The following is a 27,638-nucleotide window of genomic DNA, read 5'->3' on the forward strand; positions in this document are numbered from 1 at the left end:
GAAAGGATTGATACAAGTGGAGATTGCTCCCCTCTAGAGGGAGTTTTTGAAACTGTTACAAGAGTGGAGTTGAAACTGTTACAAGAGTCGAGCTGAGGAATCCAGCTGTACGATAAGAATTGTGAGAACTAGAGACTGACCTTGGACTAAAATGTCGGCAGATGAGATAATAGTGTCTGCATTTTGCAGGATAGATCATTTGCTGAAACAGCTTCACAAGAAGATAGATGCTATGGCTACCAAAATTGACATTTCGGGACTAAAAGTGAATACCAACACAGAAATAACTCAGGATCTGGCACAGGAATCTATTTCAACAGGGCAAATCGTTGAAAAGGAGAAGGAGAAAGTTGCTGTTGTCGAACTTAAAGTAATACAAGGGGGAGCCTTAACCTCACAGAGGCAGGTTGAGGATTACAGGTTGGGGCCCTTTGTGGTTGAAACTGGAAGAGGTCAGATTTTGAGGATTGGAGCCTGGCCTGGACTGGAGGGGGAAGGTTGGAGAGATCCCCTTATGCAGGGATCAATTGACATTTGGGACATGGATTTGGGTCGGGAGGGGATTGGAGCTTTGGGGGCCTTTGGAGTTGGAGAAACCTTGAAACAAGATTTGAAATATTTTATGGATCCTAGTTTTAACTATGGAAATCTGGTTGACCTGTCGAGATGGAATAAAAGTGCTGTTGGGTCGGAGCTTCCCCGAGATCTACTCTCTTGGCAGAAGGGAAGTGGAGAAGAGTTAAGAGCCTCGGACATAAGATCTCCAGGTTGATGGACTATATGGAATTGACGGAAAGGACTGGCAGAGGCCGAGACCAGGAAGAGGAGACGGTGAAGAAGATTGGAAAATTTAAAGTCTATATAGGGAAATTTTGTAAAATTTAATGAGGGATAGAAAAATCTTGGAATGGAATTTTTTTTTGGCCTTAGTGGAAATGTTTTAAGAGGTTAAGTGTAAATAGGTATATTAGATTTAATGGGGAATAAGATTAAAAATATTTTAAGATAAAGGATTTGCTGAGATAACGTACAGAAGTGGAATACAAGGAGGGAGGTGAGAGGAGGTCAATGAAACAAGGGCATGAAAGATAGATTATGGTAAAGGTATGATGTGTGTTTTTAAATTGTTTTTGTTATGTTTTGTATAGTTTATGGTGTTTGGATGTTAAGGTTGTGTTTTGTATTGTCTATACTGTATTGGGTTTTTTGTCTTTTCTTTCTTTTTCTTCTTTTTCTTCTTTTTGTAAGTTTTAAAAGTAATAAATATCATTTAAAAAAAATAAAATAAAATAGGTAAAGGGTAAAGGGAGCCCTGACCATTAGGTCCAGTCGTGACCGACTCTGGGGTTGCGGCGCTCATCTCACTTTACTGGCCGAGGGAACCGGCGTACAGCTTCCGGGTCATATGGCCAGCATGACTAAGCCGTATCTGGCGGACCGGAGCAGCACACGGAAATGCCGTTTACCTTCCCGCCAGAGCGGTACCTATTTATCTACTTGCACTTCATGCTTTCGAACTTCTAGGTTGGCAGGAGCAGGGACCGAGCAACGGGAGCTCACCCCGTTGCGGGGATTCGAACCGCCGACCTTCTGATCGGCAAGTCCTAGGCTCTGTGGTTTAACCCACAGCGCCACCCACGTCCCTTTGTTAAAATAAGCACTTCCAAAAATACTATGCAAAGTATGCGAATTATTTCAAATTAGCCATGGTTTTCTACTCTATGTCTTATTTGTTTCTAACGGCATCGCATATCCTTGCAATAAGACACCCCATCTTCTTACCTTGCCAAGTTGTTGCAAAAATTTCAGGTGCCGCTCTTCAAAATAAGTCGGGTCCCTGGCTTCGAAAGCGCCGGAAAACCCAAGAGCTCCAATTCTCATATTTGGTAACATATCACTTTCTTTCAGTAGTTCGTAATCTTGAAGAAAAAACACACACACACACACACACACACACACACAAAAGAAAATATTATGTTCAGCTGGGCTCCCCTACAGCATCTGAACAGAAACAGATCATCACCAGCAGACAAATGAACTTGTGCAGCCCTAGAAAATATAAACATGCTATCTTAATTTTCAATCATAAAATACTGTCCTGCGTGGGAAGATAATAGTAAAGATAAAGGTACCCCTGACCGGACGACTCTGGGGTTGCACACTCATTTTGCTCTATAGGCCGAGGGAGCTGGCGTTTGTCCGCAGACAGCTTCTGGGTCATGTGGCCAGCATGACTAAGCCACTTCTGGTAAAACCAGAGCAGCACATGGAAACGCCGTTTACCTTCCCGCCGGAGTGGTACCTATTTATCTACTTGCACTTTGATGTGCTTTCGAACTGCTAGGTGGGCAGGAGCTGGGACCAAGCAGCGGGAGCTCACCCCGTTACGGGGATTCAAACCGCTGACCTTCTGATCAGCAAGCCCAAGAGACTCAGTGGTTTAGACCACAGCGCCTCCCGCATCCCATGGGAAGATAATAGAAGCAGCCTAATCCCTAGTGCATTTCAAAACTTCCCACACATGGTTCATTTGCTCATTAACTCTACAAGCGCAAACGAATTTTGATACAAGAAGAAAAGTTATGTGTGCAACTCAAATATATCTGCAGACAGACATGTTCTATAGCAGTGCTGTGGAATCTCCTGCCTACAGGTCTAATTAACCCCACTATGCCAGAAATTGGCCCATCCAATCATTGGTCAACCATGCTCATCTTTCCCAAGCCTCTGATGTCATACATCAGAGGTGGGGATGTTCAAGCTGAAAAAAATCAAATTTGTGTAATGTGCAAAATGGCCCTGCTTGGTTTAACACAACTTTTAATTATTATTTTTTTAACTACTATGGATCTACAGCCTTGCATTTTCCCTTCTCCAACACACACGTTTAAAATATTGGGTTAAATTGGATAATATTTATTAATAGGCTTCACTTGCTGTACGGCAAGATTAAGAGAGATTTATCCATGAAGTAAAGTGTTTCAGATAAATAATATAATACAACTCTATAAAGTGAGCCCAGTGTTGATATTCCCATATTGCAGATGGGCGCTGAAGCTACAAAAGCAGTGACGTGCTTGACAGGGCTCGTGACAGATTAAGGAGCTGAAGCAGGGATTTCTCGATCCATTGTTCTGCCCGGACACTGAGGTCCAGCTCCGAGGTCCTTCTGGTGGATCCCTCACTGCAAGAAGTGAGGTTACAGGGAACCAGGCAGAGGGCCTTCTTGGTGGTGGCGCCTGCCCTGTGGAACGCGCTCCCACCAGATGCCAAGGAAATAAACAACTATCTGACTTTTAGAAGACATTTGAAGGCAACCCTGTTTAGGGAAGTTTTTAATGTTTGATGTTTTATCGTGTTTTTAATATTCTGTTGGGAACTGCCCAGAGTGGACAGGGTATGTATGTATTTATAAATAAATAAATATTATTACTGTAATATTATTATCATCATCATCATCATCATCATCATCATCATCATCATCATTTCTCGATCCATAGCTCAGGCTCTTAGCCACTAGGCCACACCAGGTCTTATGAACACATTCAGAACAACATTCTTCTCCCCTGCAACAGTTTGCCTATGCCAGTGATGGCCAAACTTGGCCCTCCAGCTGTTTTGGGACTACAACTCCCATCATCCCTAGCTAACCAGTGGTCAGGGATGATGGAAACTGTAGTCCCAAAACAGCTGGAGGGCCAAGTTTGGCCATCACTGGCCTATGCAGTAGATTCTACTCTAACTGGAGATCACAAAACATATTGCGTCTCCCACCAAAATTTAGTTACCTCTTCTCCATTAACATACCTGGAGCGAACAAACTGTTAAGGTCACGTATAACCGCTCTAAAAGAGGGTCTGAAGTCTGGCTCATAATCCATGCAGTTGTTTATAAGGTTTGCTAGTTCTGTCCAATTAGGAGCAGGAAGTTGATGCCTATCCTCATAAAACTGTAATTTCTAGAATTCAAGAAATGACGGTGATTTAGGACAATTCTGAGTAGCTTTTTTTGTGGGGAAGAAAAGAGATACATTCAACAGCAAAGGAGATTCTTTTACATGTCCAAGCAAACATCAAATACAACACTTCTTTGTCTCCGACACAAACAACTTCGGTTTAAGAGATGGAGAGGTTCCCTCGTACACACAAATCGTGTCCACATGCTGGTTTTCAAACCATACCATAAAATACAGGGTTTCACTATCAGGGGACGTGTTGCACCTGCCACATGGTGCGTATCCTTTGTGCCACGTGACTTTAAATCACAGCGTGTCTGAATCGCCACCGAGGAAATGTCAGGAAAGTGGGAGCATGACAGATTTCACCATAGAGGCCCCAATCTATTTGGAACAAACTCCACACTTATTCTCTGTTTCCCAGAAGAGAAAAAGGACCAGAAGGAGATTGCCCAAAACTAATTACAGGCTTTATCCAATCGTTGCTTCTGGGGAAAGACTATTGCTTACAAGTTCCCCTGTTTATAGCCAGTGTGGTGTAGTGGTTAAGAGCGATAGACTCGCCATCTGGGGAACCGGGTTTGTGTCTCCACTCCTCCACATGCAGCTGCTGGGTGACCTTGGGCTAGTCACACTTCTCTGAAGTCTCGCAGCCCCACTCACCTCACAGAGTGTTTGTTGTGGGGGAGGAAGGGAAAGGAGAATGTTAGCCGCTTTGAGACTCCTTCGGGTAGTGATAAAGTGGGATACAAATCCAAACTCAATCTCTCTCTCTCTCTCTCTCTCTCTCTAGTTTAAATAAACCTGCCTAGCAGACTAAGGAATCTTTCCTAAACATTAAACCCGATGAGGGGCAGAATCACACGTGGAAGCTGCGTCCAAATACTTTAACCGTGGCTTATGCCCATCTCTGCACAGCATGTTCACCAAGACAAAGATGTTCAACTTCACATGGTACTTACTCTTTGAGAATCCAGCAAACTCAGAGGCTTGTCTCCTCCGCTGCAGATTTCCCACAGAGTGGTTCCAAAACTCCACTTGTCCGTTGCCAAACTCAGCTGCTTTGGATTTTCAATACATTCTGGTGGAACCCATGGTATTCTCTCAAGGAGAACTAGGCAATCATGAAAAAAACAAGGCAATTTGTTACTAGGATGAATCAGAAAGCATTTGATTTATTTACTTTTTTTGGTAGGATGTTTTAATTGCTGTTCAACTGTATTAGGTAATCTCTGAGGACCTCTGGTGCAAATGTGGTCTATAAATATCTTTAGGGCTCGTAAATGACAACAAACAAGCAAACAAATTTGAAGCTCCATGTCTGCGGCCTTTAAGAAATATTTTAGAAATTCTCACATGTAGACTTAAGCATAAGAGGCATGAGCTAAAGCGTGTAAACACAGAGAGAGGTTTTGATTCTCTTGGTTCCTTCAGATAAAAATCCTAATCCCAAGGAATTCAATTTGTAAGGAAACAGAGAAAGGGTATCTCACGTTACTCTTCAGGCGAGGCAAAAATGCTTTAAATCCAACAAATGGATCAGGGGCAGTTTGTTTGGTGTCTTCCAGGTGGACTCATCCTGCTGGCTGGGTCTACTGGGAGCTGGAGCTCAGCATCATATAAAATACATTGCACTGGCTACTCCTGAACCAGATTTACCTTTTTCAGAGTGTTGAAGGGGGATTCTCAGTGAGTGAAAGACTAACATTGGCTACAACTCTTTAAAGAACTGAAACTGATGGGTCTATTCTGCTGGGTTTTCCATTTCCAGCAGTATTTTCATACCGGTTTCAATAGAATATGCATTGCTCATTTTGCGCAATAGGTGTGCCCGCTGGCATGGAAATAGTTTTAAGTAGCAAAATGATGCCGGCAACAGAAAAAAACAAAAGCACGCCCCACGCTTGTGGGAGGTTCATGGCTTCCCAAACAAGAACAGCGGTACTCAACCAAATGAATTTTAAGTGCAATGAGAGGAGGAGATAATCACTCAATGACATTTTCAAGGTAGCAGGTGAGCTGCTGAAAGAGATGAGTCAGAGACTTACTGTCTTTTGGCAAAACTGTAATGCTGATACCAGGATCGCTGAGCTTGATAAAAGGAAGGTTCCCGGATTTCCTATCTTCTTCTCTGATAAGCAAGATGTTTTTTGCACATACGTTCCCATGAACAAGGTTTTTATCTTCCTGATAAAGGCAAACAAACATTGCTTATTTTTCCTCCTGAGCACAGATCAACCGCCAACTTCCTAACTGCATTTCAAGCTGACACATTTTTACATAAGCAAACACTTCAAGAAATGGACATAAGAAGGAACTGAGACGCAGTTTTAAATGGCTAATTTACACAGTACAGTGCCTGGCTTGAATTTAGTGGCAGCAGTCCAGCACCTCATTAAATGCAGTGAAGAGGAGCATGGCAAACTTCACCACAGAGGCCCTCGTATATTTGGGACAAACTCCACACTTACTCTGTTTCCCAGAAGAGAAAGAAGAGCAGGATGAGATTACCAAAAACTAATTACAGGCTTTATCCAGTTACAGATAGGTAGCCGTGTTGGTCTGCCATAGTCAAAACAAAATAAAAAAATTCCTTCCAGTAGCACCTTAAAGACCAACTAAGTTAGTTCTTGGTATGAGCTTTCGTGTGCATGCACACTTCAGATACACTGAAACAGAAGTCACCAGACCCTTCTATATAGTGAGAAGGTGGGGAGGGGTATTACTCAGAAGGGTGGTGGGATTGGGTGATTGGGATTGGGTGATTGGGAGCCCTTGGATTTTTCCGTTAACACCCCCCACAGATAAAGCAGAAGTTTCCTGCATTTGTTTAACAGCACAACTCAGATCATAGTCTTGTCACACGTAAGACACCAGATTTTTAAAGGAGTGAGCGTGAAAACAAGACGTGTGTGCAAGCTGTCTGGATCCTACAAAGAGAAACACCAATGAATATGTCTAAAAAATCTTCACCAATATCCCCTAGGGGTAGGGGGAGCGAATCCCTGACCTTCGGCATTTTGCTAGGGGGAAATATAAAATACTTACGAAAAAATGCATTGCCATTGCCAGCTGCTTTGCAACTTCCAGCTTCCACAAGATGTTTATAGAATTTTTATTCTTCTTCAAATAAGTATCCAATGACCCAAATTTCACATATTCCTGTACCAGAATATCTAATTTGAAACAGAGATGCAGACAATGATTAATAATAATAATAATAATAATAATAATAATAATAATAAATGGAATTTTAAGCCAGCCTTGCTTTCTAGCCACAATTCCTTCCAGCCACATTTGAAAACATCTGTTTCATCCCTGTAGACTGGTTCGTGCTGCAAAATATGGAACTGAGACTCTTTGTTTCCTCAGCAAAATTAACGCTGAGCCATTCTTGGGACTCAAGAGATTGTAGAAATGTTTTCTAGTTTTCACCCCATCACAAATCACTTAAACGTCAACACAACTTTGTTCAGATATACAGAGAATGCAACCACGAAAAAGCTACACCATGAAGTGAAAGGTAAGATTCTGATGTAAAACTTTTAATTACATACTGTCAATGAATTAGTGCATACCAGCTATAGTTTCTATTATTTCTTTTCAACAACTGTTTGGTTTATTAAGTTTTGGGTTGTTGTTTTTTTAATGGAAAGATCTATACAGTGGTACCTTGTTTTGAGTCTGGGATCCATTCCGGAGCCCTGGACGCTCAACGAAAGAGATGCTCGACAAAGCGCCGTTTGAGCTTCTGCGCATGTGTGAGCGGCAAAACCAGAAGTAACCCGTTCCGGTACTTCCAGGTTTGCCGCGGACGTTTGCCGAAATGGATGCTAGACAAGGCAGACGTTCACGAAGGTATTACTGTACCAGACATGTTCAACCAGTCAACCGCGATGTACAGTTAGGCCAATGGGGTGTTCCAGATAGATCGCCGGAGTGGTCCTGATCGATTGTGGGATTTAATAAAGTGATCGCTGGGGTGCTCCTGATCGATTGTAGGAAAAAATTAACTGGGCAATGAATGTCGCCGCCCCCTGCCCCTGGTGCAAGGTGTCATCGCTGTGAAAGCTTGTCTTCCCTGTGGCACGGCAGATTAAGTGGCGCGACAGATTAAGATTGAGAATTGGGAAACAATTTTGGGAAACAATATATAACAAGATGAAAAAAATGTTCAGATATTCATTTAGGAAAACACCAGAAGGTTTTCTATTGGGAATAGTACCAGGAAGTCTAAAGAAAGAAGACAATACATTATATTTATATGCAACAGTAGCCTCAAAGCTATTGATTGCGAAAAAGTGGCATTATACCAACAAAAACAGAGTGGCTTGCCAAATTATTAGAGTATTACAATATATCCAAAACAATTGGAGAAATTGGAAGGATCTCAAAAGAGAAGATAGACAGGGACTGGAAGGTGTTTAAAGGATACCTGCAAAACCATATTGAAAAATCAGAACTCCTATTAGAATAAACAAGTTCCGTTTTAAATACTGAAATACTAAATAAGATGGATAACAATGTGTAATAGAAAAAAGAAGCATGCAATAAGGTTAAAGGTGTGTGAAAGAAAGTAATAGAAATGGAAACAAATTGCAATGGAGTAGACTGGAAGTCTAACACAAAGCTGGGGTGAGGGGTGGTGGATGGTGATGGGGAAATTATCTGTGGGATTGAGTGTACGTATGTTTGAACATTTTTAAGGATTGTATGAAATGTATGTTTATGTGCTTGTATATTCGCAATATGTGTGCATTAATGCTGAATTATTTTAATAATAAAAACTTTTTTAAAAAAAGATTAAGTTCGAGAACCAAGGTACCACTATACAGCCAGGAACAAACTGATTACACCAACCTAGGGCATTTGTATCTCTCACTGTTTCGCACCGACACTTGTAGTTCCTTGCCAGACAACATGTACCTGATAAGAAGGCAAATGTGTTCGGAAATAGTAATTTGCATAGGTAAAGGTAAAGGGACCCCTGACCATTAGGTCCAGTCGTGACCGACTCTGGGGTTGCGGCACTCATCTCGCTTTATTGGCCGAGGGAGCCGGCGTACAGCTTCCAGGTCATGTGGCCAGCATGACTAAGCCGCTTCTGGCGAACCAGAGCAGCGCACAGAAACGCTGTTTATCTTCCCGCCGGAGCGGTACCTATTTATCTACTTGCACTTTGACGTGCTTTCGAACTGCTAGGTTGGCAGGAGCAGGGAACGAGCAACGGGCGCTCACCCCGTCGCGGGGATTCAAACCGCCGACCTTCTGATCGTCAAGTCCTAGGCTCTGTGGTTTAGCCCACAGCACCACCCATGTCCGTTAGCTATTTGCATACAGGGAGGTAATAACAGAACTCCAATTAGGGCACACAAAACAGTTAATTGGCTTTACTCACTTTCTTCTCCATAGACACAAACTCCATAATTTAATACCAAGTGCTTATAGGATAGTTGGCTCATCATGCTTGCTGCTTCGAAAAAAGACTGCAAGAGATAGGGAACAATAATTAGCAGAGCGAACCCTAATGGGAACTCTTTGGAATAAAATTTATTTAAAAACCGCCTGCACTTTCACATAACTTCAGCTCCCCACCTTCCACAATGATATGGTGTAATTAAATATGGTGCCGTTGTTCTCTGCAGGCCTGTTTTTAATCATTGTTTCTCACAACGCCTAACTGCTTTAATAGTGAATCATGTCAATTTACTGGCAGTAGGAAAATCCCCCATGAGGATACAAGGACTCTTACATCTGCCCACAACAGGGGGTGATGATGGTGCTAGTTTTCAATGCATGTAACAATGCATGACAGCTCCAACCGATGAGTAACTGGCAAGCATTTAATTTTCAAAAGACTAAACTCAGGGGGAACTTCTGTCAGCTACGACATTCAATCAGATTGATCAGGCTTGACCTAACATTACACAGAGACACTGTGAAAATGTCCATGTTTATCTCATGAACACCTGATTGTGTGAAACAGCAATCATCCCAGACAGGGCCAGATTTAGGTTTGATGAGGCTCTAAGCTACTGAAGGTAATGGGGCCCTTTATATGTCCAGCTGCCCTTTGTCAACAACAAATTGTCACTGTTTTTTGTGTTGAATACAGTGGTACCTCGGGTTACATACCCTTCAGGTTACAGACTCCGCTAACCCAGAAATAGTACCTCAGGTTAAGAACTTTGCTTCAGGATGAGAACAGAAATTGTGTGGTGGTGGCGTGGCAGCAGCGCAGCGGCAGGCCCCATTAGCTAAAGTGGTGCTTCAGGTTAAGAACAGTTTCAGGTTAAGAATGGACCTCCGGAACAAATTAAGTACGTAACCAGAGGTACCACTGTATATAGTATATGGTAACTTATGGACCTTATAGGTTGAGAAAGGCTGCTCTAGGGGACATGGATGTTCTGAAAGGTGGTTTTAATGCCCTGGGATCTTCTGGTAAAGGGCTGTATATAAATTGAATTCATCATCATCATCTTAAAAATTAAAGCTGAGATCCTATATTTGCTGAACTCTGCATTCCTGCTCTGCTGAACTAGCCCTGCATATGAACTATTAAGCATATTACCCAAGGAGTGTGAATACAAACCTCAGAATAATTCCTGTGCACTTTATCCAGGACTTTGAGCAGCACTTCAGTCTGATACAACTTGCCATAGTCGCCTACTTCTTTCCTCACACCTTTGAAAATTTTAGTGAAGGTGCCCTGGCCAAGGCTTTCGTTCTAAAAAAAACCACAAATAAATAAAGGGGGGGGTGGAGTCAATCGTCTGCAAAATCCCTTCACGCCGATTTTAAACAAAAGCATACCTAGTTTCAAGACTAATACAGGCGCTGTCTCAGCTGAAAGGAAACAATCATAATGTAAAAACAGTTTAGCTTAATAACGGAACAGATCAAATGCTTCATTTAATTGCATATTCCGCGAGAGAGGCTTTGAGACCAATCCTTGTGGGTTCACCCAAATGGAAGCACAACTGAGTTCAGAGAAATTACTTCCATTTGACTGCACAAACTTGCTTTGAAGCTATTCACCATTTGCCCTGCAAGGAGCCACCTTGAACGGTGTTGCTGGAATGCAAAAAATGACTTCTCTGAGGGTGAGTGGATAGACTAGGGTAAGCTAAGGGCTTCTCATTTTCCCTCCTGGGGAGAGAGCCCCAAGTGATCCTACATGAAGTCATTGGGAGGGAGGGAGTTACACCAAGGGAGGCCCTTTCGCTGTTAGACAAGGAAAATTATGTTATTTGCGAGTTTCTCTAATTGCGTTGGCAGCCAGGAAATCAACAGCCAGATGTGTGGCTGAATTCCAAATGTCCTTTTAAATCTTTGCTATGGTTTACAACATGGGACGTGGGTGGCGCTGTGGGTTAAACCACAGAGCCTAGGGCTTGCCGATCTGAAGGTCGGCGGTTCGAATCCCCGCGACGGGGTGAGTTCCCGCTGCTCGGTCCCTGCTCCTGCCAACCTAGCAGTTCGAAAGCACGTCAAAGTGCAAGTAGATAAATAGGTACCGCTCCGGCGGGAAGATAAACAGCGTTTCTGTGCGCTGCTCTGGTTCGCCAGAAGCGGCTTAGTCATGCTGGCCACATGACCCGGAAGCTGTACGCTGGCTCCCTCGGCCAATAAAGCGAGATGAGTGCCGCAACCCCAGAGTCGGCCACGACTGGACCTCATGGTCAGGGGTCCCTTTACCTTTACCTTTATGGTTTACAACAGGGCTGGGAGATATCTTGTTTTCAACATCGTGACATACTACCAACCCAAAAATGTGATATACAAATAGATCACAATGTCTGAAATTAAGGATGGAGCTATGTAGAAACATTGGCTGGCTTCATGGCTTTTCCCACATTGTGATTTTTGCCAGCGCCTGCTCTTGTGATTCGCTGCCGCCCTACATGAAGCAGGAGAGAGCTGAGCTGGCAGAATTAACAGGGGCTGAAGGAATTGAGAGAAGCCTTGGTTGGCTTTGCAGTTTTCCCCACATTGCTATTTTTGCACAGCACATACCATGATTCATGTGATATATTGCCAGGTCAAAAACTATGAAACCGGTATCACAATATGGACCTCAGACTGGTTTTGGACAGTATATCAAATATTGATATATCACCCAGCCTCAGTTTACGGCTAAAGAAATAAAATTGTTGCTGCTGCTACTACTACATGGGGTAGTAACTTCCATTTAATTCAAGGGGACTTGAATTTCAGAGGAAAGTGGCCTAGGGTGAAGTTGCCACACAAACATCTCTCTGATATATGCTGGTTGTCTCTCTGTCTCTCCCCTTCCTGGCTGATGCATGCACTATTATTGGTGGAGAGGCTTCAGGAGTGTAATACTCTATTAAGTTAAAAGCCACAAAACTAAACTGGTTAATTTGCTTGAGAACGGACGGTAGGTAGGCTGGAAGGGCTACTGAAAAGAAAATATGATGATTAGGACATCACTCAGTTTAAACTTCCACATTTATCTTAATAAAAAAAGTATGAACCCACATTAAAAAGAAAAACCACACATGCTGATTTTCAATTAATTAGTCACACAGCAAATGAATTTAACGGAGTGAACACTTCCACTTCCAGGTGCACTTATCACAATAAATACCTAGTTTTCTATAAATACAATTTCCCACCGATATGCACATTATTTCCAGTAACACACACCACTGAAAAACAACTCTGGTGCCTTTAAATTAATGGGACTTAATTCAAAGGCCTGCGCTGAGGATCAGAGTATTACACAAACGAGAAGATACGTCTCGTGAACTTACAAAGATCAGGTCCTCATTCCGGATTTTGTGAAAGACCATCTGGTTAACGTTATTATGCCTCTGCAAGGTGGGCGATGAGGGCAAGTCAGAAATTCCATTGCTCCTGAAGACAAGGAGGTTGGACTTATCTGTAACGAGAAGGTTAACAGAGTCCTGGTTCACAAACAGACAGACTTAATTTCATTTTATTTATTATATTTATATTCCACCTCATCCTGCTGGGAATTCATGGTTTTCTCCTCCCCATTTTTGACCTCACAACAACCTGGTGATGCAGGTTAGGCTGAGAAACAGTGATTGGTCAAATGTCACCTGGTGAGCTTCATGGCTGAGTGAGGATTTGAATCCTGGTCTCTCAGACTGAAGTCTTGCTGACTTGCAGCTGAACATGTACATTGTTGCCACTGTAAAATTATATATTTAGTTTTGAGCTGAAAATATGTAAGAATTCCATCTGCAATGGATCATTAACATTACACACACACACACACACACACACACACACACGTTGGTGTTGACCTTTAAAGCCCTAAACGGCCTCGGTCCAGTATACCTGAAGGAGCGTCTCCAACTCCATCGTTCTACTCGGACACTGAGGTCCAGTGCCGAGGGCCTTCTGGCAGTTCCCTCACTGCGAGAAGCCAAGTTACAGGGAACCAGGCAGAGGGCCTTCTCGGTAGTGGCACCCACCCTGTGGAATGCCCTCCCATCAGATGTCAAAGAGAACAACAACTACCAGACTTTTAGAAGACATCTGAAGGCAGCCCTGTTTAGGGAAGCTTTTAATGTTTAATAGACTATTGTATTTTAATATTTTAATATTCTGTTGGAAGCTGCCCAGAGTGGCTGGGGAAACCCAACCAGATGAGTCTTTCAATCTAACCTACTTCACGGAGTCATTGTAAGAATAAAATGGGGAAGGAGAGAAGCCTATCACCCGGAACAGTAGGATAAATACGTAAGAAGAGCTCCACTTTCTCTCTAACAAGATCATTAGCAGTTTTAGAATCTCTCTGTGCAAAACTGGGAATAGCATAGCAATGAAATAACCTTTGCCTACACATGCAAACTACATCCATTCTATTTCACATTTTACATCCTTGATTTAAAAAGCGGCTTGTCGTGTAGCATTGGGTTCGTGACGGTGGGGAAATGTTGTTGCAGAAACACAAGTCCAAAGCTGACCTAGTAGAATTGCAGAGTTAGAAGGGACCCCTGAGGATCTAGTCCAACCCCCTGGCAATGCACAAATCGCAACACGGGGTCTCCCATCCAATCTGAAACCCATAGGGGACTCTGCTTAGCTTGGCCAATGTGCCAGCAGTTTTACTGCTGCACAACCAGGGGGATATAGTACAGGAGACTGCAACCCTATTTCCTCATACCGTTCAAGCAGTATTGCTGTTCCACTTCTGGCCACAAAACAACTTTTTTTAATCATTCCTTCCACAGACCCAATCCAAATATTATTAAACAATCCTGCCTCATCTGCATTAGCCATGGTTGCACAGGGCATGGCTAGGTCTCGCCCTGACCTAACCAGTGATCCACGTGATGGTCACCTCCAGACTTGATTATTATAACTCACTCTACATGGGGCTGCCCTTGAGACTGACCCAGAAACTCCAGTGGGTGCAGAATGCCGCAGCGAGATTTCTTACGGGGTCCTCGCTGCAGGATCACATTCACCCGGTGCTATACCAGCTGCACTGGCTCCCGGTGGAGTACTGGATCAGGTTTAAGGTGCTGGTTTTAACCTTAAAAGCCCAAAACGGCCTAGGACCCTCGTACCTATGGGACCTCCTCTCCTGGTATATCCCATGGAGGACCTTAAATAAAAATATCTTGGAGATCCTGGGCCACAGGGAAGTTAGGCTGGCCTCAACCAGAGCCAGGGTTTTTCCGGCCGTGGCCCCGATCTGGTGGAATGCTCTGTCACAAGAGACTAGGGCCCTGCGGGTCTTGACATCTTTCCGCAAGACAGAGCTGTTCCACCAGGCCTTTGGCCAAGGCACATTCTGACCCCCTCTCTCCTTCTGTAATCCTCATAGAACTCTAGCCCAATGGTTGCCATTAATTTGACTCTGAATTGATTTTAGAATGAATTGATTTTAGAATATATTTCAATTAATTGATTTTATGTAAACTGTTATTTTTACTGTTGTTAGCCACTCTGAGCCAGGCTTTGGCTGGGGAGGGCAGGATATAAATAAAATTTTATTATTCGTATTATTACACCAGAGATGGGGAACATTTGCCCCTCCAGATGTCTGATTTCCATCAGGCCTAGCCAGAAAGGGATGCAGAGTTCTAGTACCAACAACATCTGCATAGCACAGGTTCCCTACCCCTAAAACCACTCCAGCTACAAGCAGAATCCTATACTTGGCAAGAGGGCAGCTTCCCACATCTGTAGTTTGTTTTGCAGCCTGCTTTCTTTCCCCTTTCCTCAAACCCACGTCAGTCACCGCAGTTCCTTCGTGGCAGAAAAGGCCCTCTGCAAAATGCTACAAAAGGGGATCGAGGGAAGACTGTGGCCGTGCTGAACCACAGCAGAGAGGGATCTCAATGCTGGTTGTGACTTCTGCACGGTTACGAGAGCCTGAGCTGCACCTGAATTTGGCCCCAGAGCCAGGAGTGGCTCTGAAACACCTAGCCCTCAGCCCTATGAGTATCTGTACTTCTACAGTACCTTAGCTATCAGGCCATTTATTAAAACCAACCAGATTACAGAATGAATGAATGAAATTAATAAATGGCCTAAAAGAAAAGGAAGTGTCTAAGTCACCACCACCAAGGGCCACAAATCCCTGTTGCTTTTATTACTCATGCCACGTTTTGGAGCTTGAGTGTGTATTAGTTATTGCATCAAGTAGATTCTATATTGTATATGACACCGTCCATCATAGAAATATATAATATACTGAATGCTATCTATAGTCCACATAGATAAAATAGATTAATCAAGCCACTCTATTAAACTGAGACCCTGCTTTCGAAAAGTCTGACTCCAGTTCTCTGACTTTATTGTTTTCATTGCAGAGTTTTGTGTTTTTCTCATTTCAAACCCCCTCCCCCCGGTGCAATGTATTCATGTTTTTGCAAGTCACTCCAGGCATATTACAGAAAAGCAAGGTCTAAAACCAAAAACATTAACACCGCCGCTTAAGGGAGTTGTGAATCATTTACCTTTTGGCTTTGGAGGGCAACATCTGGTAAACTGAAAAATTATACTGTCTGACCGGACAGTTTCTGTCCGATAACAGTTCAAGAGATCCATGAGGTTTGTAAAACTTCTTCTAGTTCCAGTGAGATTATATTCGCCATTCTCATTTTTTGTGATCAAGCAATGCTTATAGTCCGTGGTACTGTCCCGCTGAAGATTAAGAAACGATAAGAAAGATGTTGTTTTAAAACCGCTCTTTTGTTTAGAATTTTTAATTTAAATTAGAAATCATACCTTTGTAGACAAAATGGCGCCATCCACGCATGAGAGGGAGGTACCAGCATAACAGGCTCAGAGAAACCCCCAAAACTTATAGAACAATAATAAAAACTTCAGTGACACATCCAGCGGATTCATGTGGGAGTTTATTCTGCATTCCTGATGTTCACCTAACTATTAATTTCTGCATTATATTTGAGCCTTTACCTGACAAAAAAAGCCACTTCCAGAAATATAGCAGATTATAGCACAAGTTTAGCGCTAATTTCTGTGTTATTTACGATTTTTTTTTTTTCCTGGAAGCAAACATAACAGAAACAAGTACTAAATTTGAGCTACGTTTCCAGAAGGGGCCTTTACATTGTGTGGAAACTCAAATATAACACGGAATTTAACAGAATCAGAAATCAACAGAATCTGATTATCCTGGAAGATGACATGGTTTGCTGGCACTGTGAACAGAAGCATGTTTTGTTGCAGGTTCCACCTGTATCTGTCAATATTTTAACATCACACACTGCATGTCATTTGATGAACAGCAGAAAACCTGTCCTTTGATGTTTAAAGCAAGGATATAAAATCCCAACCTTATCAGATGCTTTTATCAGACTCTTGAGGCCTTGAAGAGTCTGCTAAGGTTCCCTAATATAGTCTGGCAAATTTGCTCTCTCTTTTTTTTTTTTTTAACTAATTTTTAACTAAAGAAGCTGATCATCTTCCAAGGAATAATTAGGAATTGCATTTTGAATACAGCACTTTCATTTGTAGTTAAAACTAACTATGTTATATTAAGCAACTGCACAGATATAAGCAAATAAATCTTTTTTTTAAGAGAAGCTAGTGAAAGTACGTAGAAAGCCCATACTCATATGAAAATAGCATCAATCTCGTTTTACTTGTAGCACAAATGATGCCTCGTTACCTACTGATTGTGCCGATATGCTAATATTAATACAGGTTTATTTTTAAGTCACAAATAGAAGATATGACTAAATTCTAACAGTTAAATTACCATTACTCGGTGCCTGAATGAACATGTCAGAAGAAAAGGAAAGTTTTATTTCTTCACTTTTTCCTGATCTTTGCAGACTGACATGGGTATGTGCACTGTTCACAAAGCACAGAGATTACTGAGAACTAGAGGTGGCTGAGCTTTTTAAAAATTATTCAAAAGCACAGTGGTTTAACAGCTAACACTTATAATCAAAGTTACTCTGAATCCTCTCTCTCTTGTTCACAGCCAAAGTTAACAGCGTATTCTGCTCCTCTTTACTAACCTGCACTGCAAAGGTAAGAAAGTATTTCCTGAACTCCTTTGGACTGCAACGAAGAACGTAATAGCCCATCTGATTGCCAGCTTTCTTCAGTTTATTGATTGCGAAGTCCATGCTATTTTGGAAAAACGAGAGGGAGGGAGCACAAGTGTTAAGAGCAAGCTTTTAAAAGCTAGCAACCTTTGAGCTATGCAGAACATCTATTTCTATCCCCGGTAAAAGTCTGTGACCATCCACTTACAACTGTCTACATGTTACAACATCTGGGCACTTCTGGCAAACTCCTTTGGCAGAGCGAAAGGGAAACGGACTTACTATGAATTTCTAAAGTGATGCTAGAGAACAGTCTCCCCTCTGAGTACCCCGTTGCTCAGTCCTTGCTCCTGCCAACCTAGCAGTTCGAAAGCACGTCAAAATGCAAGTAGATAAATAGGTACCACTCTGGTGGGAAGGTAAACAGTGTTTCCGTGCACTGCTCTGGTTCGCCAGAAGCGGCTTAGTCATGCTGGCCACATGACCCAGAAGCTGTATGCCGGCTCCCTTAGCCAATAAAGCGAGATAAGCGCCGCAACCCCCAGAGTCGGCCACGACTGGACCTAATGGTCAGGGGTCCCTTTACCTTTACCCAAGAGCAATTTTCAGATGCTTCCTATAGCTGTATTTCTTCCCAAACCGGGGTGGAGAATAATAATAATAAAAAAAGAATGGAAAGGACAGAAAGTAGAGCTCAAAAGAGCTCAAAAAAGACAGTCTGCAACTCTTGCCCAACCTGGAGGTGGGGACAATCCTTTGCCTTCCACTAGCAAGGAGGTGTTTTCTACCCCTCTGGTTAACAGGCTGAGAAATCCCTATGACGGACTTTTAACTGAAGCGCACAGAGACACTTAGCTCTTCAGAACCAGGCAATACTACACAACAGCACAAAAACAACCCTCACAGCTGGAAGTATTTCTTTTTCCTCAAGCCTACGGAAAAGTTCACAAGAAGGGAACACTTAGCCCAAAAGCAATTTCCTTTGCTAGCAATGTTCTGTGCTCAATTCCAGATATTGATATCTGAATTGCCTTTTCTTCCTCCACAATTTCAAATTCTATTTCTGCCAGATCCTGCAGTGAACCTATTAAGAAGTTCTCTGTCTATGACCGCATATACCATCACCATGGTTATGGCTGGGAGACCTTAAAACTCACTGTTCTCTACTCCCTGCATGACACCTTCGGAACTGAACTGAGAATGAAAGAAAAAACATCTTAAAACTTTGCATTAAGTCTTGTGGCTGAATAAACATGAATTCATTACAAAAGGAAACACTGAGAGACCTTCCCACATGTTTTTATCAAGGTTTCACAGTATTTCCAGGGGGAGAGAGATAGATAGGGAAAATACATTATTGTGTATTTAAAAAACCCCAATGGCAGGTACATTTTTTAAAGTGTTCCTGGATGAAGGTGTGTACATCCAGCCACTTCCTGCTGTGCCAAAATGAGAATCATGAGCCAAATAATGCACATATCCAGCTGCACATCTGCACATACCTAAAAGATTTGGCATTAATTATCCTTGATGAACCAGGCAATTGCCTCCCAAGCAAAGTGGAGCATCTCTTTTCTTTCAGGGTTAAAGGAAAAAAAACCCTTTCAACGTCTTATAAAACATGCCACTTACGAAATTGGCCCATGACAGTTGCTCTGAATATTCTCAATGATGGAAGGGGGTGCTACTTCTTTACAAAGGAAATGATGGGCATCTGCGGTTAATCTGTAATATCCATCAATCAATGCCACGAAAGAAAGAGCCTCTCTTAGTGAATGAAATTCAGCTTCCTGCAAAGGCAAGGGAGAAAGATAGTAAGATATTTATTATTTTTCTGGTAACACTAATCGCATGCATATGCTTCCGATGGTTGATCATTTTGTTGCGTTACTCATGAACGTTGAAATGAATAATCCATTCATTTCCATGATGAGGATTATGAATGGTTTGGTGAATGCATTAAGCCATGGGTAGGCAACCTAAGGCCAGGGGGCCGGATCGGGCCCAATCGCCTTCTAAATCTGGCCCACAGACAGTCCGGGAATCAGTATGTTTTTACATGAGTAGAATGTGTGCTTTTATTTAAAATGCATCTCTGGGTTATTTGTGGGGCATAGGAATTCGTTCATATTTTCCCCAAAAAATATAGTTTGCAAGCTCTATCGCGCCACGAGTGTGTGCAGAAGCGGCACTCTAGTTACGGACTTTTCAGGGTGCAAACAGCACCCCGGAACGCATCAAGTCCGTAGCTAGAGGTACCACTGTATATCATCAGACTATTGTATTTTAATATTCTGTTGGAAGCCACCCACAGTGGCTGGGGAAATCCAGCCAGATGGGCAGGGTATAATTAATAAGTTGTTGTTGTTGTTGTTACAATATTATATTGCCCAAGTATTGCCCAGCCCTACAACCTAAGGGGGATTAAAAAAACAAACAAACCACACACATTAGATTTTTAGTAAGGTTTGTCTAACAAATAATGAAGGGGGGGGAATGTCTTCCACCCATGTTTCAAAATTGTGTAAATGTGCCATCGTGTGAGGAAAGACAGACAGCCATGGGTCTCAGGCTAGATAGAACTGAATAGGACTCCACTACCTCCTTATGTGCAGATATTTCAGGAGAATGTTTCTAAGCCACATGCTCTGCCACAGCCTTTTACCATGGGCAGAAAACAGGGACTGTGCTAAGCAGAGATACCGTGTTCAAATATATGTATGATCTCCATGTGGAATCATTGCCTTCTCTGTGCCGGGAAGGAGACTGGATTGAGCACGTGAGTTTGAGATGCACTCCCAATCTCAGCTGATGGAGAAGGAGCATCCAAGCTATTATTTGTTGCACATGTGTGTATTTACATCGTTCTTCTGTGGTTAATGACTATGGCTAGGAATCTCAAATGAATGGGAGATAAACTCATTGAAGTTTAAATGTTCCCTGTGCAAAATGCATGAGGAAAGGCTTACGGTGTGGTCGCCTCAAAACTGTGTGTTTACTTGCCTAATTGCAGATATGCAAACAAATTACTTGCCTAATTGCAATTAACTTACTTGCCTAATTGCAGATATGCAAACAAGGCAGGGCATCAAAAGCCAATTTGTTTAGACAAGTAATGCACAGAAATGTAAGGTAATCAAAAGAGAAAGCCACTCTTACCAAATTCTTGCTGTCTTGCTTGTGAATGGTTACAATTCTATTCTCGCCAGAACCTTCCTGGCTTGCTTGCTTAATACTGACATCAATAATGTCGGGGAAATCGCAATAGGTCTGTATTTCCTGCGAAAAGATGTTGCTTTATTAGGAAACGGGTTATTTGTAAGTGTTTTAGACAGGCTTCCAGCCATCAACTGAGACAGAGCAATTGTAACATTATTCTCAATAGCCTGATTCTGAAGTAATAAGAAACATCCTTTCCTGCCAGAAAAACAAGTTTGAGCCTGGTGTTTGCCCATTACTTCTCTACTCCCCTTTCACAATATTTATCAATGGCAGCTAAATTCTTGGTTTTTACATCTTTACAGAAGTACTGTTTTGGGGGGACAGGGGGCGGCTGGTGTGGAGGACTCCCTGGTCCTGAATAGGGTAACTGTGCCCCTGAAGGACCAGGTGCGCAGCCTGGGAGTCATTTTGGACTCACAGCTGTCCATGGAGGCGCAGGTCAATTCTGTATCCAGGGCAGCTGTTTACCAGCTCCATCTGGTACGCAGGCTGAGACCCTACCTGCCCGCGGACTGTCTCGCCAGAGTGGTGCATGCTCTAGTTATCTCCCGCTTGGACTACTGCAATGCGCTCTACGTGGGGCTACCTTTGAAGGTGACTCAGAAACTACAACTAATCCAGAATGCGGCAGCCAGACTGGTGACGGCCGCCGAGACCACATAACACCGGTCTTGAAAGACCTACATTGGCTCCCAGTACGTTTCCAAGCACAATTCAAAGTGTTGGTGTTGACCTTTAAAGCCCTAAACGGCCTCGGCCCAGTATACCTGAAGGAGCGTCTCCACCCCCATCGTTCTGCCCGGACGCTGAGGTCCAGCGCCAAGGGCCTTCTGGCGGTTCCCTCATTGCGAGAAGCAAAGCTACAGGGAACCAGGCAGAGGGCCTTCTCGGTAGTGGCGCCCGCCCTGTGGAACGCCCTCCCATCAGATGTCAAAGCGATAAATAACTACCTGACATTCAGAAGACATCTTAAGGCAGCCCTGTTCAGGGAAGTTTTTAATCTGTGATATTTTAGTGTATTTTTGGTTTCTATGGAAGCCGCCCAGAGTGGCTAGGGAAACCCAGCCAGATGGGCGGGGTACAAATAAATAATAATAATAATAATAATAATAATAATAATAATAATAATTTACCACAAGCTGCAAGCCTCTGAATCTGCCAGACATTCAAGGGAAGAGTTTCCCAAGGGAAAAATCCCCCTCAATGGACTGACGTTCAGAATAAACTGATGAAAGGCTAACCTTGACAATTGCACAGACTGAAGAACAGGATTGGGGTCTTATTTCTAAGAAGGCTACCATCTGTGTGCACAGACAGCATTACTCAAGTTGCTTATCTCTGTTTAGATAAGAATCACCGTACGCTTTAAGAACAGATGAAATTTAAATTACAGAGAAATTAAAATAGCAATGCTCAAGCAGCAAAATCCAAAACACTCAAGAAAAAATCCCCCCTTTGCTTAACCCAACCTACAGTCTATAAAGTATCTAGAAAGGAAATATTTTATCAATTGAGTTAATTGTGTACCACCATGCATTAAAAATAATAACGATCTGTTAATGTATTATCCTCCTATAACACCACTGGGGAACAGAAAATGACAATCTTCACTTCTCAGACACATCTACTGCTAATTCAAATTATTTCTATGGCAGTAAGGCTAGTAATCTTAAAAGACTTGGGTGAAATCCCATTCAACGCTAGGAACAAATAAAAACCAATAGGAACTAGAGTCTGCATTGATACTAAGGATTGGGACCCTGCATTGCCCAAGCCACAGAACAGAACTGGGCGCGCACTAAAAACCCACAGAACCTTAAACCAGCTTCCCACTCCTCCCTCACTATTTATATTCTGCGTACCTTTTCCTGCAAAATACTTGCCACAATACTTTCAACTGACTGCACAATGCTAATTTCTACTTGGCCAGTAAGCATTCTATTGATGGAACCAAATCATTCTGCTTCCAGTGGTATTCTCGAAGCTTTCATAGTAAACAAAATACAGAAGTACAGTCGTACCTTGGAAGTCAAACGGAATCCGTTCTGGAAGTCCGTTTGCCTTCCAAAACGTTCGGAAACCAAAGTGCAGCTTCTGATTGGCTGCAGGAAGCTCCTGCAGCCAATCGGAAGCCCCGCTGGACATTCGGCTTCCAAAAATAGTTCACAAACCGCAACAGTCACTTCCAGGTTTGCGGCATTTGGGAGCCAAAGCGTTCGGGAACTAAGCTGTTCGCAAACCAAGGTATGACGGTATGTTATAAGAGATTACCTGTTCTGCCAGTGTCTCACTATCCTTATGTTTCCCTCTTGAGCATTGAATTCCACCATTTCCAGATATAACAATGGTTGCAAAACTTTCTTCACCCGAAGGCTCTCTGCCGGGTTCCTTCACTTCAAACACTTCTGAATAAAAGGCAGACTGGAGGGTCTCCAAATTTATGAGATATTTCAGTTTCAAGTTTCTGGCGGTTGCTTTGCACTGGCCAAACTGCTGGATGAATCTGCGGAATCTGTATCTTATCCTCTTTCGTGTCAGAATGTGATAATCCTGGATTTTTTCCCTGATGCATTTTGGCAAAAACATCTTGTAGCTGTGAACACAAAGACAACCAAGTGTGTGGCAAAATATTGATGAGTAGCTCAAAGGGGGCTGGTGGTATTCTTCTACAGAAGGTGCAAGAGCAACTATCAGGTAAGTCCTAAATCCTAAAATCTTTTAACTTATGAGCAAGTGGGACAGAAAACCGGGAGGCGAATTCCACTGGCGATGTCAGGGTTTGCATCCTCAAACTTTCTCTCTGCAACGACCAGAACTAGGAACCACCAGGCTGTATAAAAGAGGAATGTCACATCTGGTGAAATGGAACAGGCTGCAACTTGCTCAGATCTGCAAATGCCTAATCCAAGTTCAAACTCTTGCTTTGCTGTGAAGTTGACTGGATCACCTTGGGCCAGGCACTTATCTCTCAGGCTAATCTTAAAATGGGGAGAGTCATGAACTGGAAACAAGTTCTTTGGAAAAAGGGATAAGGCAACAGGCAATAAAAATAATAATGGTTTGGATCCTTATTTCCATTTCGTGCTTTCCTGCCTCCACCTCCCCTTTTACTCCTCCCTTCCCCATTTGCACAGAAGCAGAAGACGTCGTCGCAAAGAGAGTTACCTCATAGAATTGTAGATGCCTAATGGAGTTTGGTCCTTTTCTTTGGCCATCCTCATCATATCAAGAACAGCCATGCCAAGACATTCTTCTTGTGTTTCATGAGTGACAGGCATCTTCACCCACCCATGGACAAAGTCTTCCCGCCACTGGAGGCAAAAAACAAAGGCACAGAAATTCTGATGAATTTGGCCTATTGCTCTTTTCATTTATTTTCATCACAGCTTGAGTTGTCTTCTGTTGAATCAACTCGGAACTTAATTTGAACAAAGAAATCAGCTCAGATCTCAAAGGGGAATCAACACCTTGGTGCTGCTCTCAAGGCTGTTGTATTTTTATTTCACAGGATAATTGCATATAATTATTATTATTATTCCTGTGAAATTATCCATATGTGGATGAAGACATTCATTTCCAGCAGTAAAAACACGGAGAAGAGCCAAATACATCCATACCTAAATAATACGTTGTCAAAATTTTACCTGAGCAAACAAGTAAGACATGACAATGTCATCAAGGACAGGACTCTCTGCACCTCGGGAAACACCGTACCGAAATGCCCGTACATTGCTGTTACAATACCAGTGTGGGAAATAAAACCTGTTAAGAAGCAAAGACATATTATCAGTGCTTTTGCAGCCAAGACCACACATGTTAGAAACATGTTTTTAATGAAATTCAGGCTGCTTAAAGGGCAAGGGCTTTGAATACTTTCACACAAGTTCATATTGCCACTAAATTATTCCAGCTTGAAATGAGCCATCTCCACTGGAGTTGACATTTAGTCAGCAAATAACCAAACATCAAAACTCATTGCCAATTTACTGGTCAAATACCACCACTCATTTCCCCCCGCCGCCCCACCTCTTATGTTTCTAGCTCAACTTTCTTCCATCATGAAACCCAGAGTGATGTACAACTGCCCACTGAGACACTGACCAGACCCAGAACTACTTAGCTTTAGTAAAGCAGTGGCCTTTAGATAGTAATGAATGGGGCAGTAGGGTGGCACTGCTTCCCTGGCTTCCTTCCAGCCAAGTTGCTCCTGAATACCAGGATGGAGAGTGGGAGAGGCAAGGCAGCAGTGGTGCAAACGCATTGGCAGAGGCAATCGGGTGCTCCTCCTGGCATGTTTGCACCACACTGAGTTCTCTGCCTCCTCCCTCCCCCTCTTTATTCTGCAATGCCTCAGATATACTATTGTGGTCTGACTCTGAAGGAGGGAGGTCACAAAAGGAGCACAACTCCCTGGCATTGTCTGCAACTGCCTCGGGGACTTACATGTGTGTGACACATTCATGCCTTACAACTGCTACTAAATAATTTTGCTAATTTTTAAAGCCTTGTCTTCTAGAATTTGCAAAGTACTATGTCAGATCACAGAGAGGCAGATACAGCTGGTTCTATGAAAGTCTGGATCCCTGGGCACTTGTGGCCTGTGCTACTGTGATGAGCAAAATTTGGACCTGCTCCTATGTCATAAGCCATGGCTTCCTGTTTGGCGATACTTGTAGTTCTAACACATTGTCAGAGCAGGGGAGCACAGAAAGTAGGGCTGGTTTTCAACATTGTGATATATCAGCAGCTAAATATCTCAATCTATGGATATATCGTGATGCCTGAAATGTATCTCGGCTGCTTTTTCCTAACCACCTTAAGCAGCTGAGATACATCACCCAGCCCAACAGTTGAGTGAGCCCCCATACTACTCTCGCTTGTGTGAGCCGGGGGGGGGGGGGAGAGTAGCTTCTTCAAAGGCACACACAGGGGGAAGACAGAGCCCGAGAAGGTGCTCATCTGCCTGCCTCCACCTTCGCCCAATTGGCTGGGCTGCCACTTTCCTCCCTGTCAGTCGCTCCAGGAGTGACCAACCAGGAGGAAGTGGCAGCCCACCTGCCCGGGTGAAACTGGAAGCAGTCAGGAGGATGGAAACTGTGTAGGTTGTAGGTGAGCATCTTCTCAGGCTCCTGTCTACCTGCCTGCCTATGCCTTTGCTGCATCAGGGCAATTTGAGCTGGCAATACATTGCGGATGTATCGAGTATGAAACCGGTATCATGGTTTGAACATCATACACTGGTTTCAGACAATTTATCAAAATACAGTGGTACCTCAGGTTACATACGCTTCAGGTTACAGACTCCGCTAACCCAGAAATAGTGCTTCAGGTTAAGAACTTTGCTTCAGGATGAGAACAGAAATCGTGCTCCGGCGGCGCAGCAGCAGGAGGCCCCATTAGCTAAAGTGGTGCTTCAGGTTAAGAACAGTTTCAGGTTAAATACGGACTTCCAGAACGAATTAAGTACTTAACCCAAGGTACCACTGTATATCTCAGCGATATCGCTTTAGCATACTCAGGAATCAAAAAGTTTTGTGTCTCTTTTGTAGTAAATGTATACTGTCTTGTGAATTATGCAATCTCCATTTTAGGAAGCGTGGCTTAGTTAGGAGAGGAGAAGGGAGACGCAGCTCTTTCAAGACAACTGTCAGGCATGGTACATACACTTCTGAACAAAGCCTGTATCTATGTATTTTATGGACTCTGGCAAGCTTCCCAAAACTCCTACCCTTGACACGATGACATAAAGGAACAGGCGGTTTGGCCTCCCCAGAAACATTATGGCAAAACGGTTTAAAAATCTCCTTTATGTTTGTGATGCAAGTCACACTGTGGTACATTGAACCTTAAGATGGGGGCTACTCAGTGGGAATTTTTCTAGACTACAGAAGTACACACACTGATCCGGAGATGTTTCACATTCTGGAAATATATGCAAAATGGTTATATGACTAGAGCAATGGGAATGCCTTGGTTGCTAGGACACAGTGGATATGCAGCCATTGTTCAGACACACCTGCTTATTTAAACAAAATGCTGCAACCTCATACATGCATACCTAGAAGTAAACACCCACATCTACATGCTTAGAATTATTTTTTATAAATGGGCCCATCAAATAAATTAAATAGCTCTGGGTTTAAATAAAATAGATAATCAAGTTTACTCTCCTTGAGTAAAAGTGTTCATCAAGCGATTCCGTCAGCTTTCAGGGATCTGCCCCTGCCTCTATGTGCATTTGCTATAACTTCCATCAAACACACATGGAATAAAACTGACTGTAAAATGTATGGACAAAGAGCGTTATTCTTATTACGAACCCCTCTGATAATTAAATAGAAATAAAAAAGTCACAGGAAATTAATCAATTATTTCAACCTACATTATAGTCCTTTAGTTTAAAAGAAATCTGATTAAACAAAAACCATTTTGATTTAAACAAAAACAAGCTAAGATATTAACCTTATCCGGTAGAGAACAGTGAGACTGGTTGATCCCTCTACTTGGAAGGTGTGGTTTGGGGGATACCAACATCTGTCTGTCTGATTCATTAGTGCAAACATGTTATGGTACACCGGCAAGATACCTAAGGAAAAGAAAAGACAATGATGTTTTATTTGCAAGATCTTTTCCCTGCGTTGAAAAGGTGCTGCTAAGCAGTGTTGTACTTGTCATGCCCGCAAGGTTTTAATACTTTCTTTGGGATTTTAGGTATGAAGAGGTTGCCATGGGAAAGCTTATGAAAAGAAAACATTCAGATCACACTGAATTTGGTTCAGCTAAAGCAAAAGGTAACGCCAATACAATAAATAGTTATAACATTGCAGAAAGAGGGCTGAGATGGGCCTGTTCATCCCTTAATGTGGTACCCATTCCAAGACGTGCTTCAGTAAACAGAACACCTGCTTCTGGAATACTTTTAACAGCTC

At 42.7% G+C, this 27,638-nt stretch overlaps 1 protein-coding gene across 2 annotated transcripts in view; it reads right to left on the reverse strand.

Moving 5' to 3' along the window:
• The window catches only part of JAK2 (Janus kinase 2), a 91,904-nt gene that overhangs the window by 16,527 nt on the left and 47,739 nt on the right, over positions 1-27,638 (reverse strand). For both annotated transcript variants that reach the window (XM_079959192.1, XM_079959193.1), the window contains 16 exons: positions 27,172-27,295; positions 24,354-24,471; positions 23,875-24,020; positions 22,981-23,302; positions 20,647-20,766; positions 19,120-19,277; positions 17,458-17,569; positions 15,925-16,111; positions 12,736-12,863; positions 10,551-10,685; positions 9,354-9,441; positions 7,004-7,131; positions 6,004-6,142; positions 4,918-5,069; positions 3,808-3,958; positions 1,783-1,919 (listed from right to left, as the gene is read on the reverse strand). In XM_079959192.1, the coding sequence (XP_079815318.1) occupies positions 1,783-1,919; positions 3,808-3,958; positions 4,918-5,069; positions 6,004-6,142; positions 7,004-7,131; positions 9,354-9,441; positions 10,551-10,685; positions 12,736-12,863; positions 15,925-16,111; positions 17,458-17,569; positions 19,120-19,277; positions 20,647-20,766; positions 22,981-23,302; positions 23,875-24,020; positions 24,354-24,471; positions 27,172-27,295 (2,345 nt within the window). The remainder of the gene's footprint in view (positions 1-1,782; positions 1,920-3,807; positions 3,959-4,917; positions 5,070-6,003; positions 6,143-7,003; positions 7,132-9,353; positions 9,442-10,550; positions 10,686-12,735; positions 12,864-15,924; positions 16,112-17,457; positions 17,570-19,119; positions 19,278-20,646; positions 20,767-22,980; positions 23,303-23,874; positions 24,021-24,353; positions 24,472-27,171; positions 27,296-27,638) is intronic.

Source organism: Podarcis cretensis (genome assembly GCF_951804945.1).
Source record: "Podarcis cretensis genome assembly, chromosome: 17".
Taxonomy (NCBI): Eukaryota; Metazoa; Chordata; class Lepidosauria; order Squamata; family Lacertidae; genus Podarcis; species Podarcis cretensis.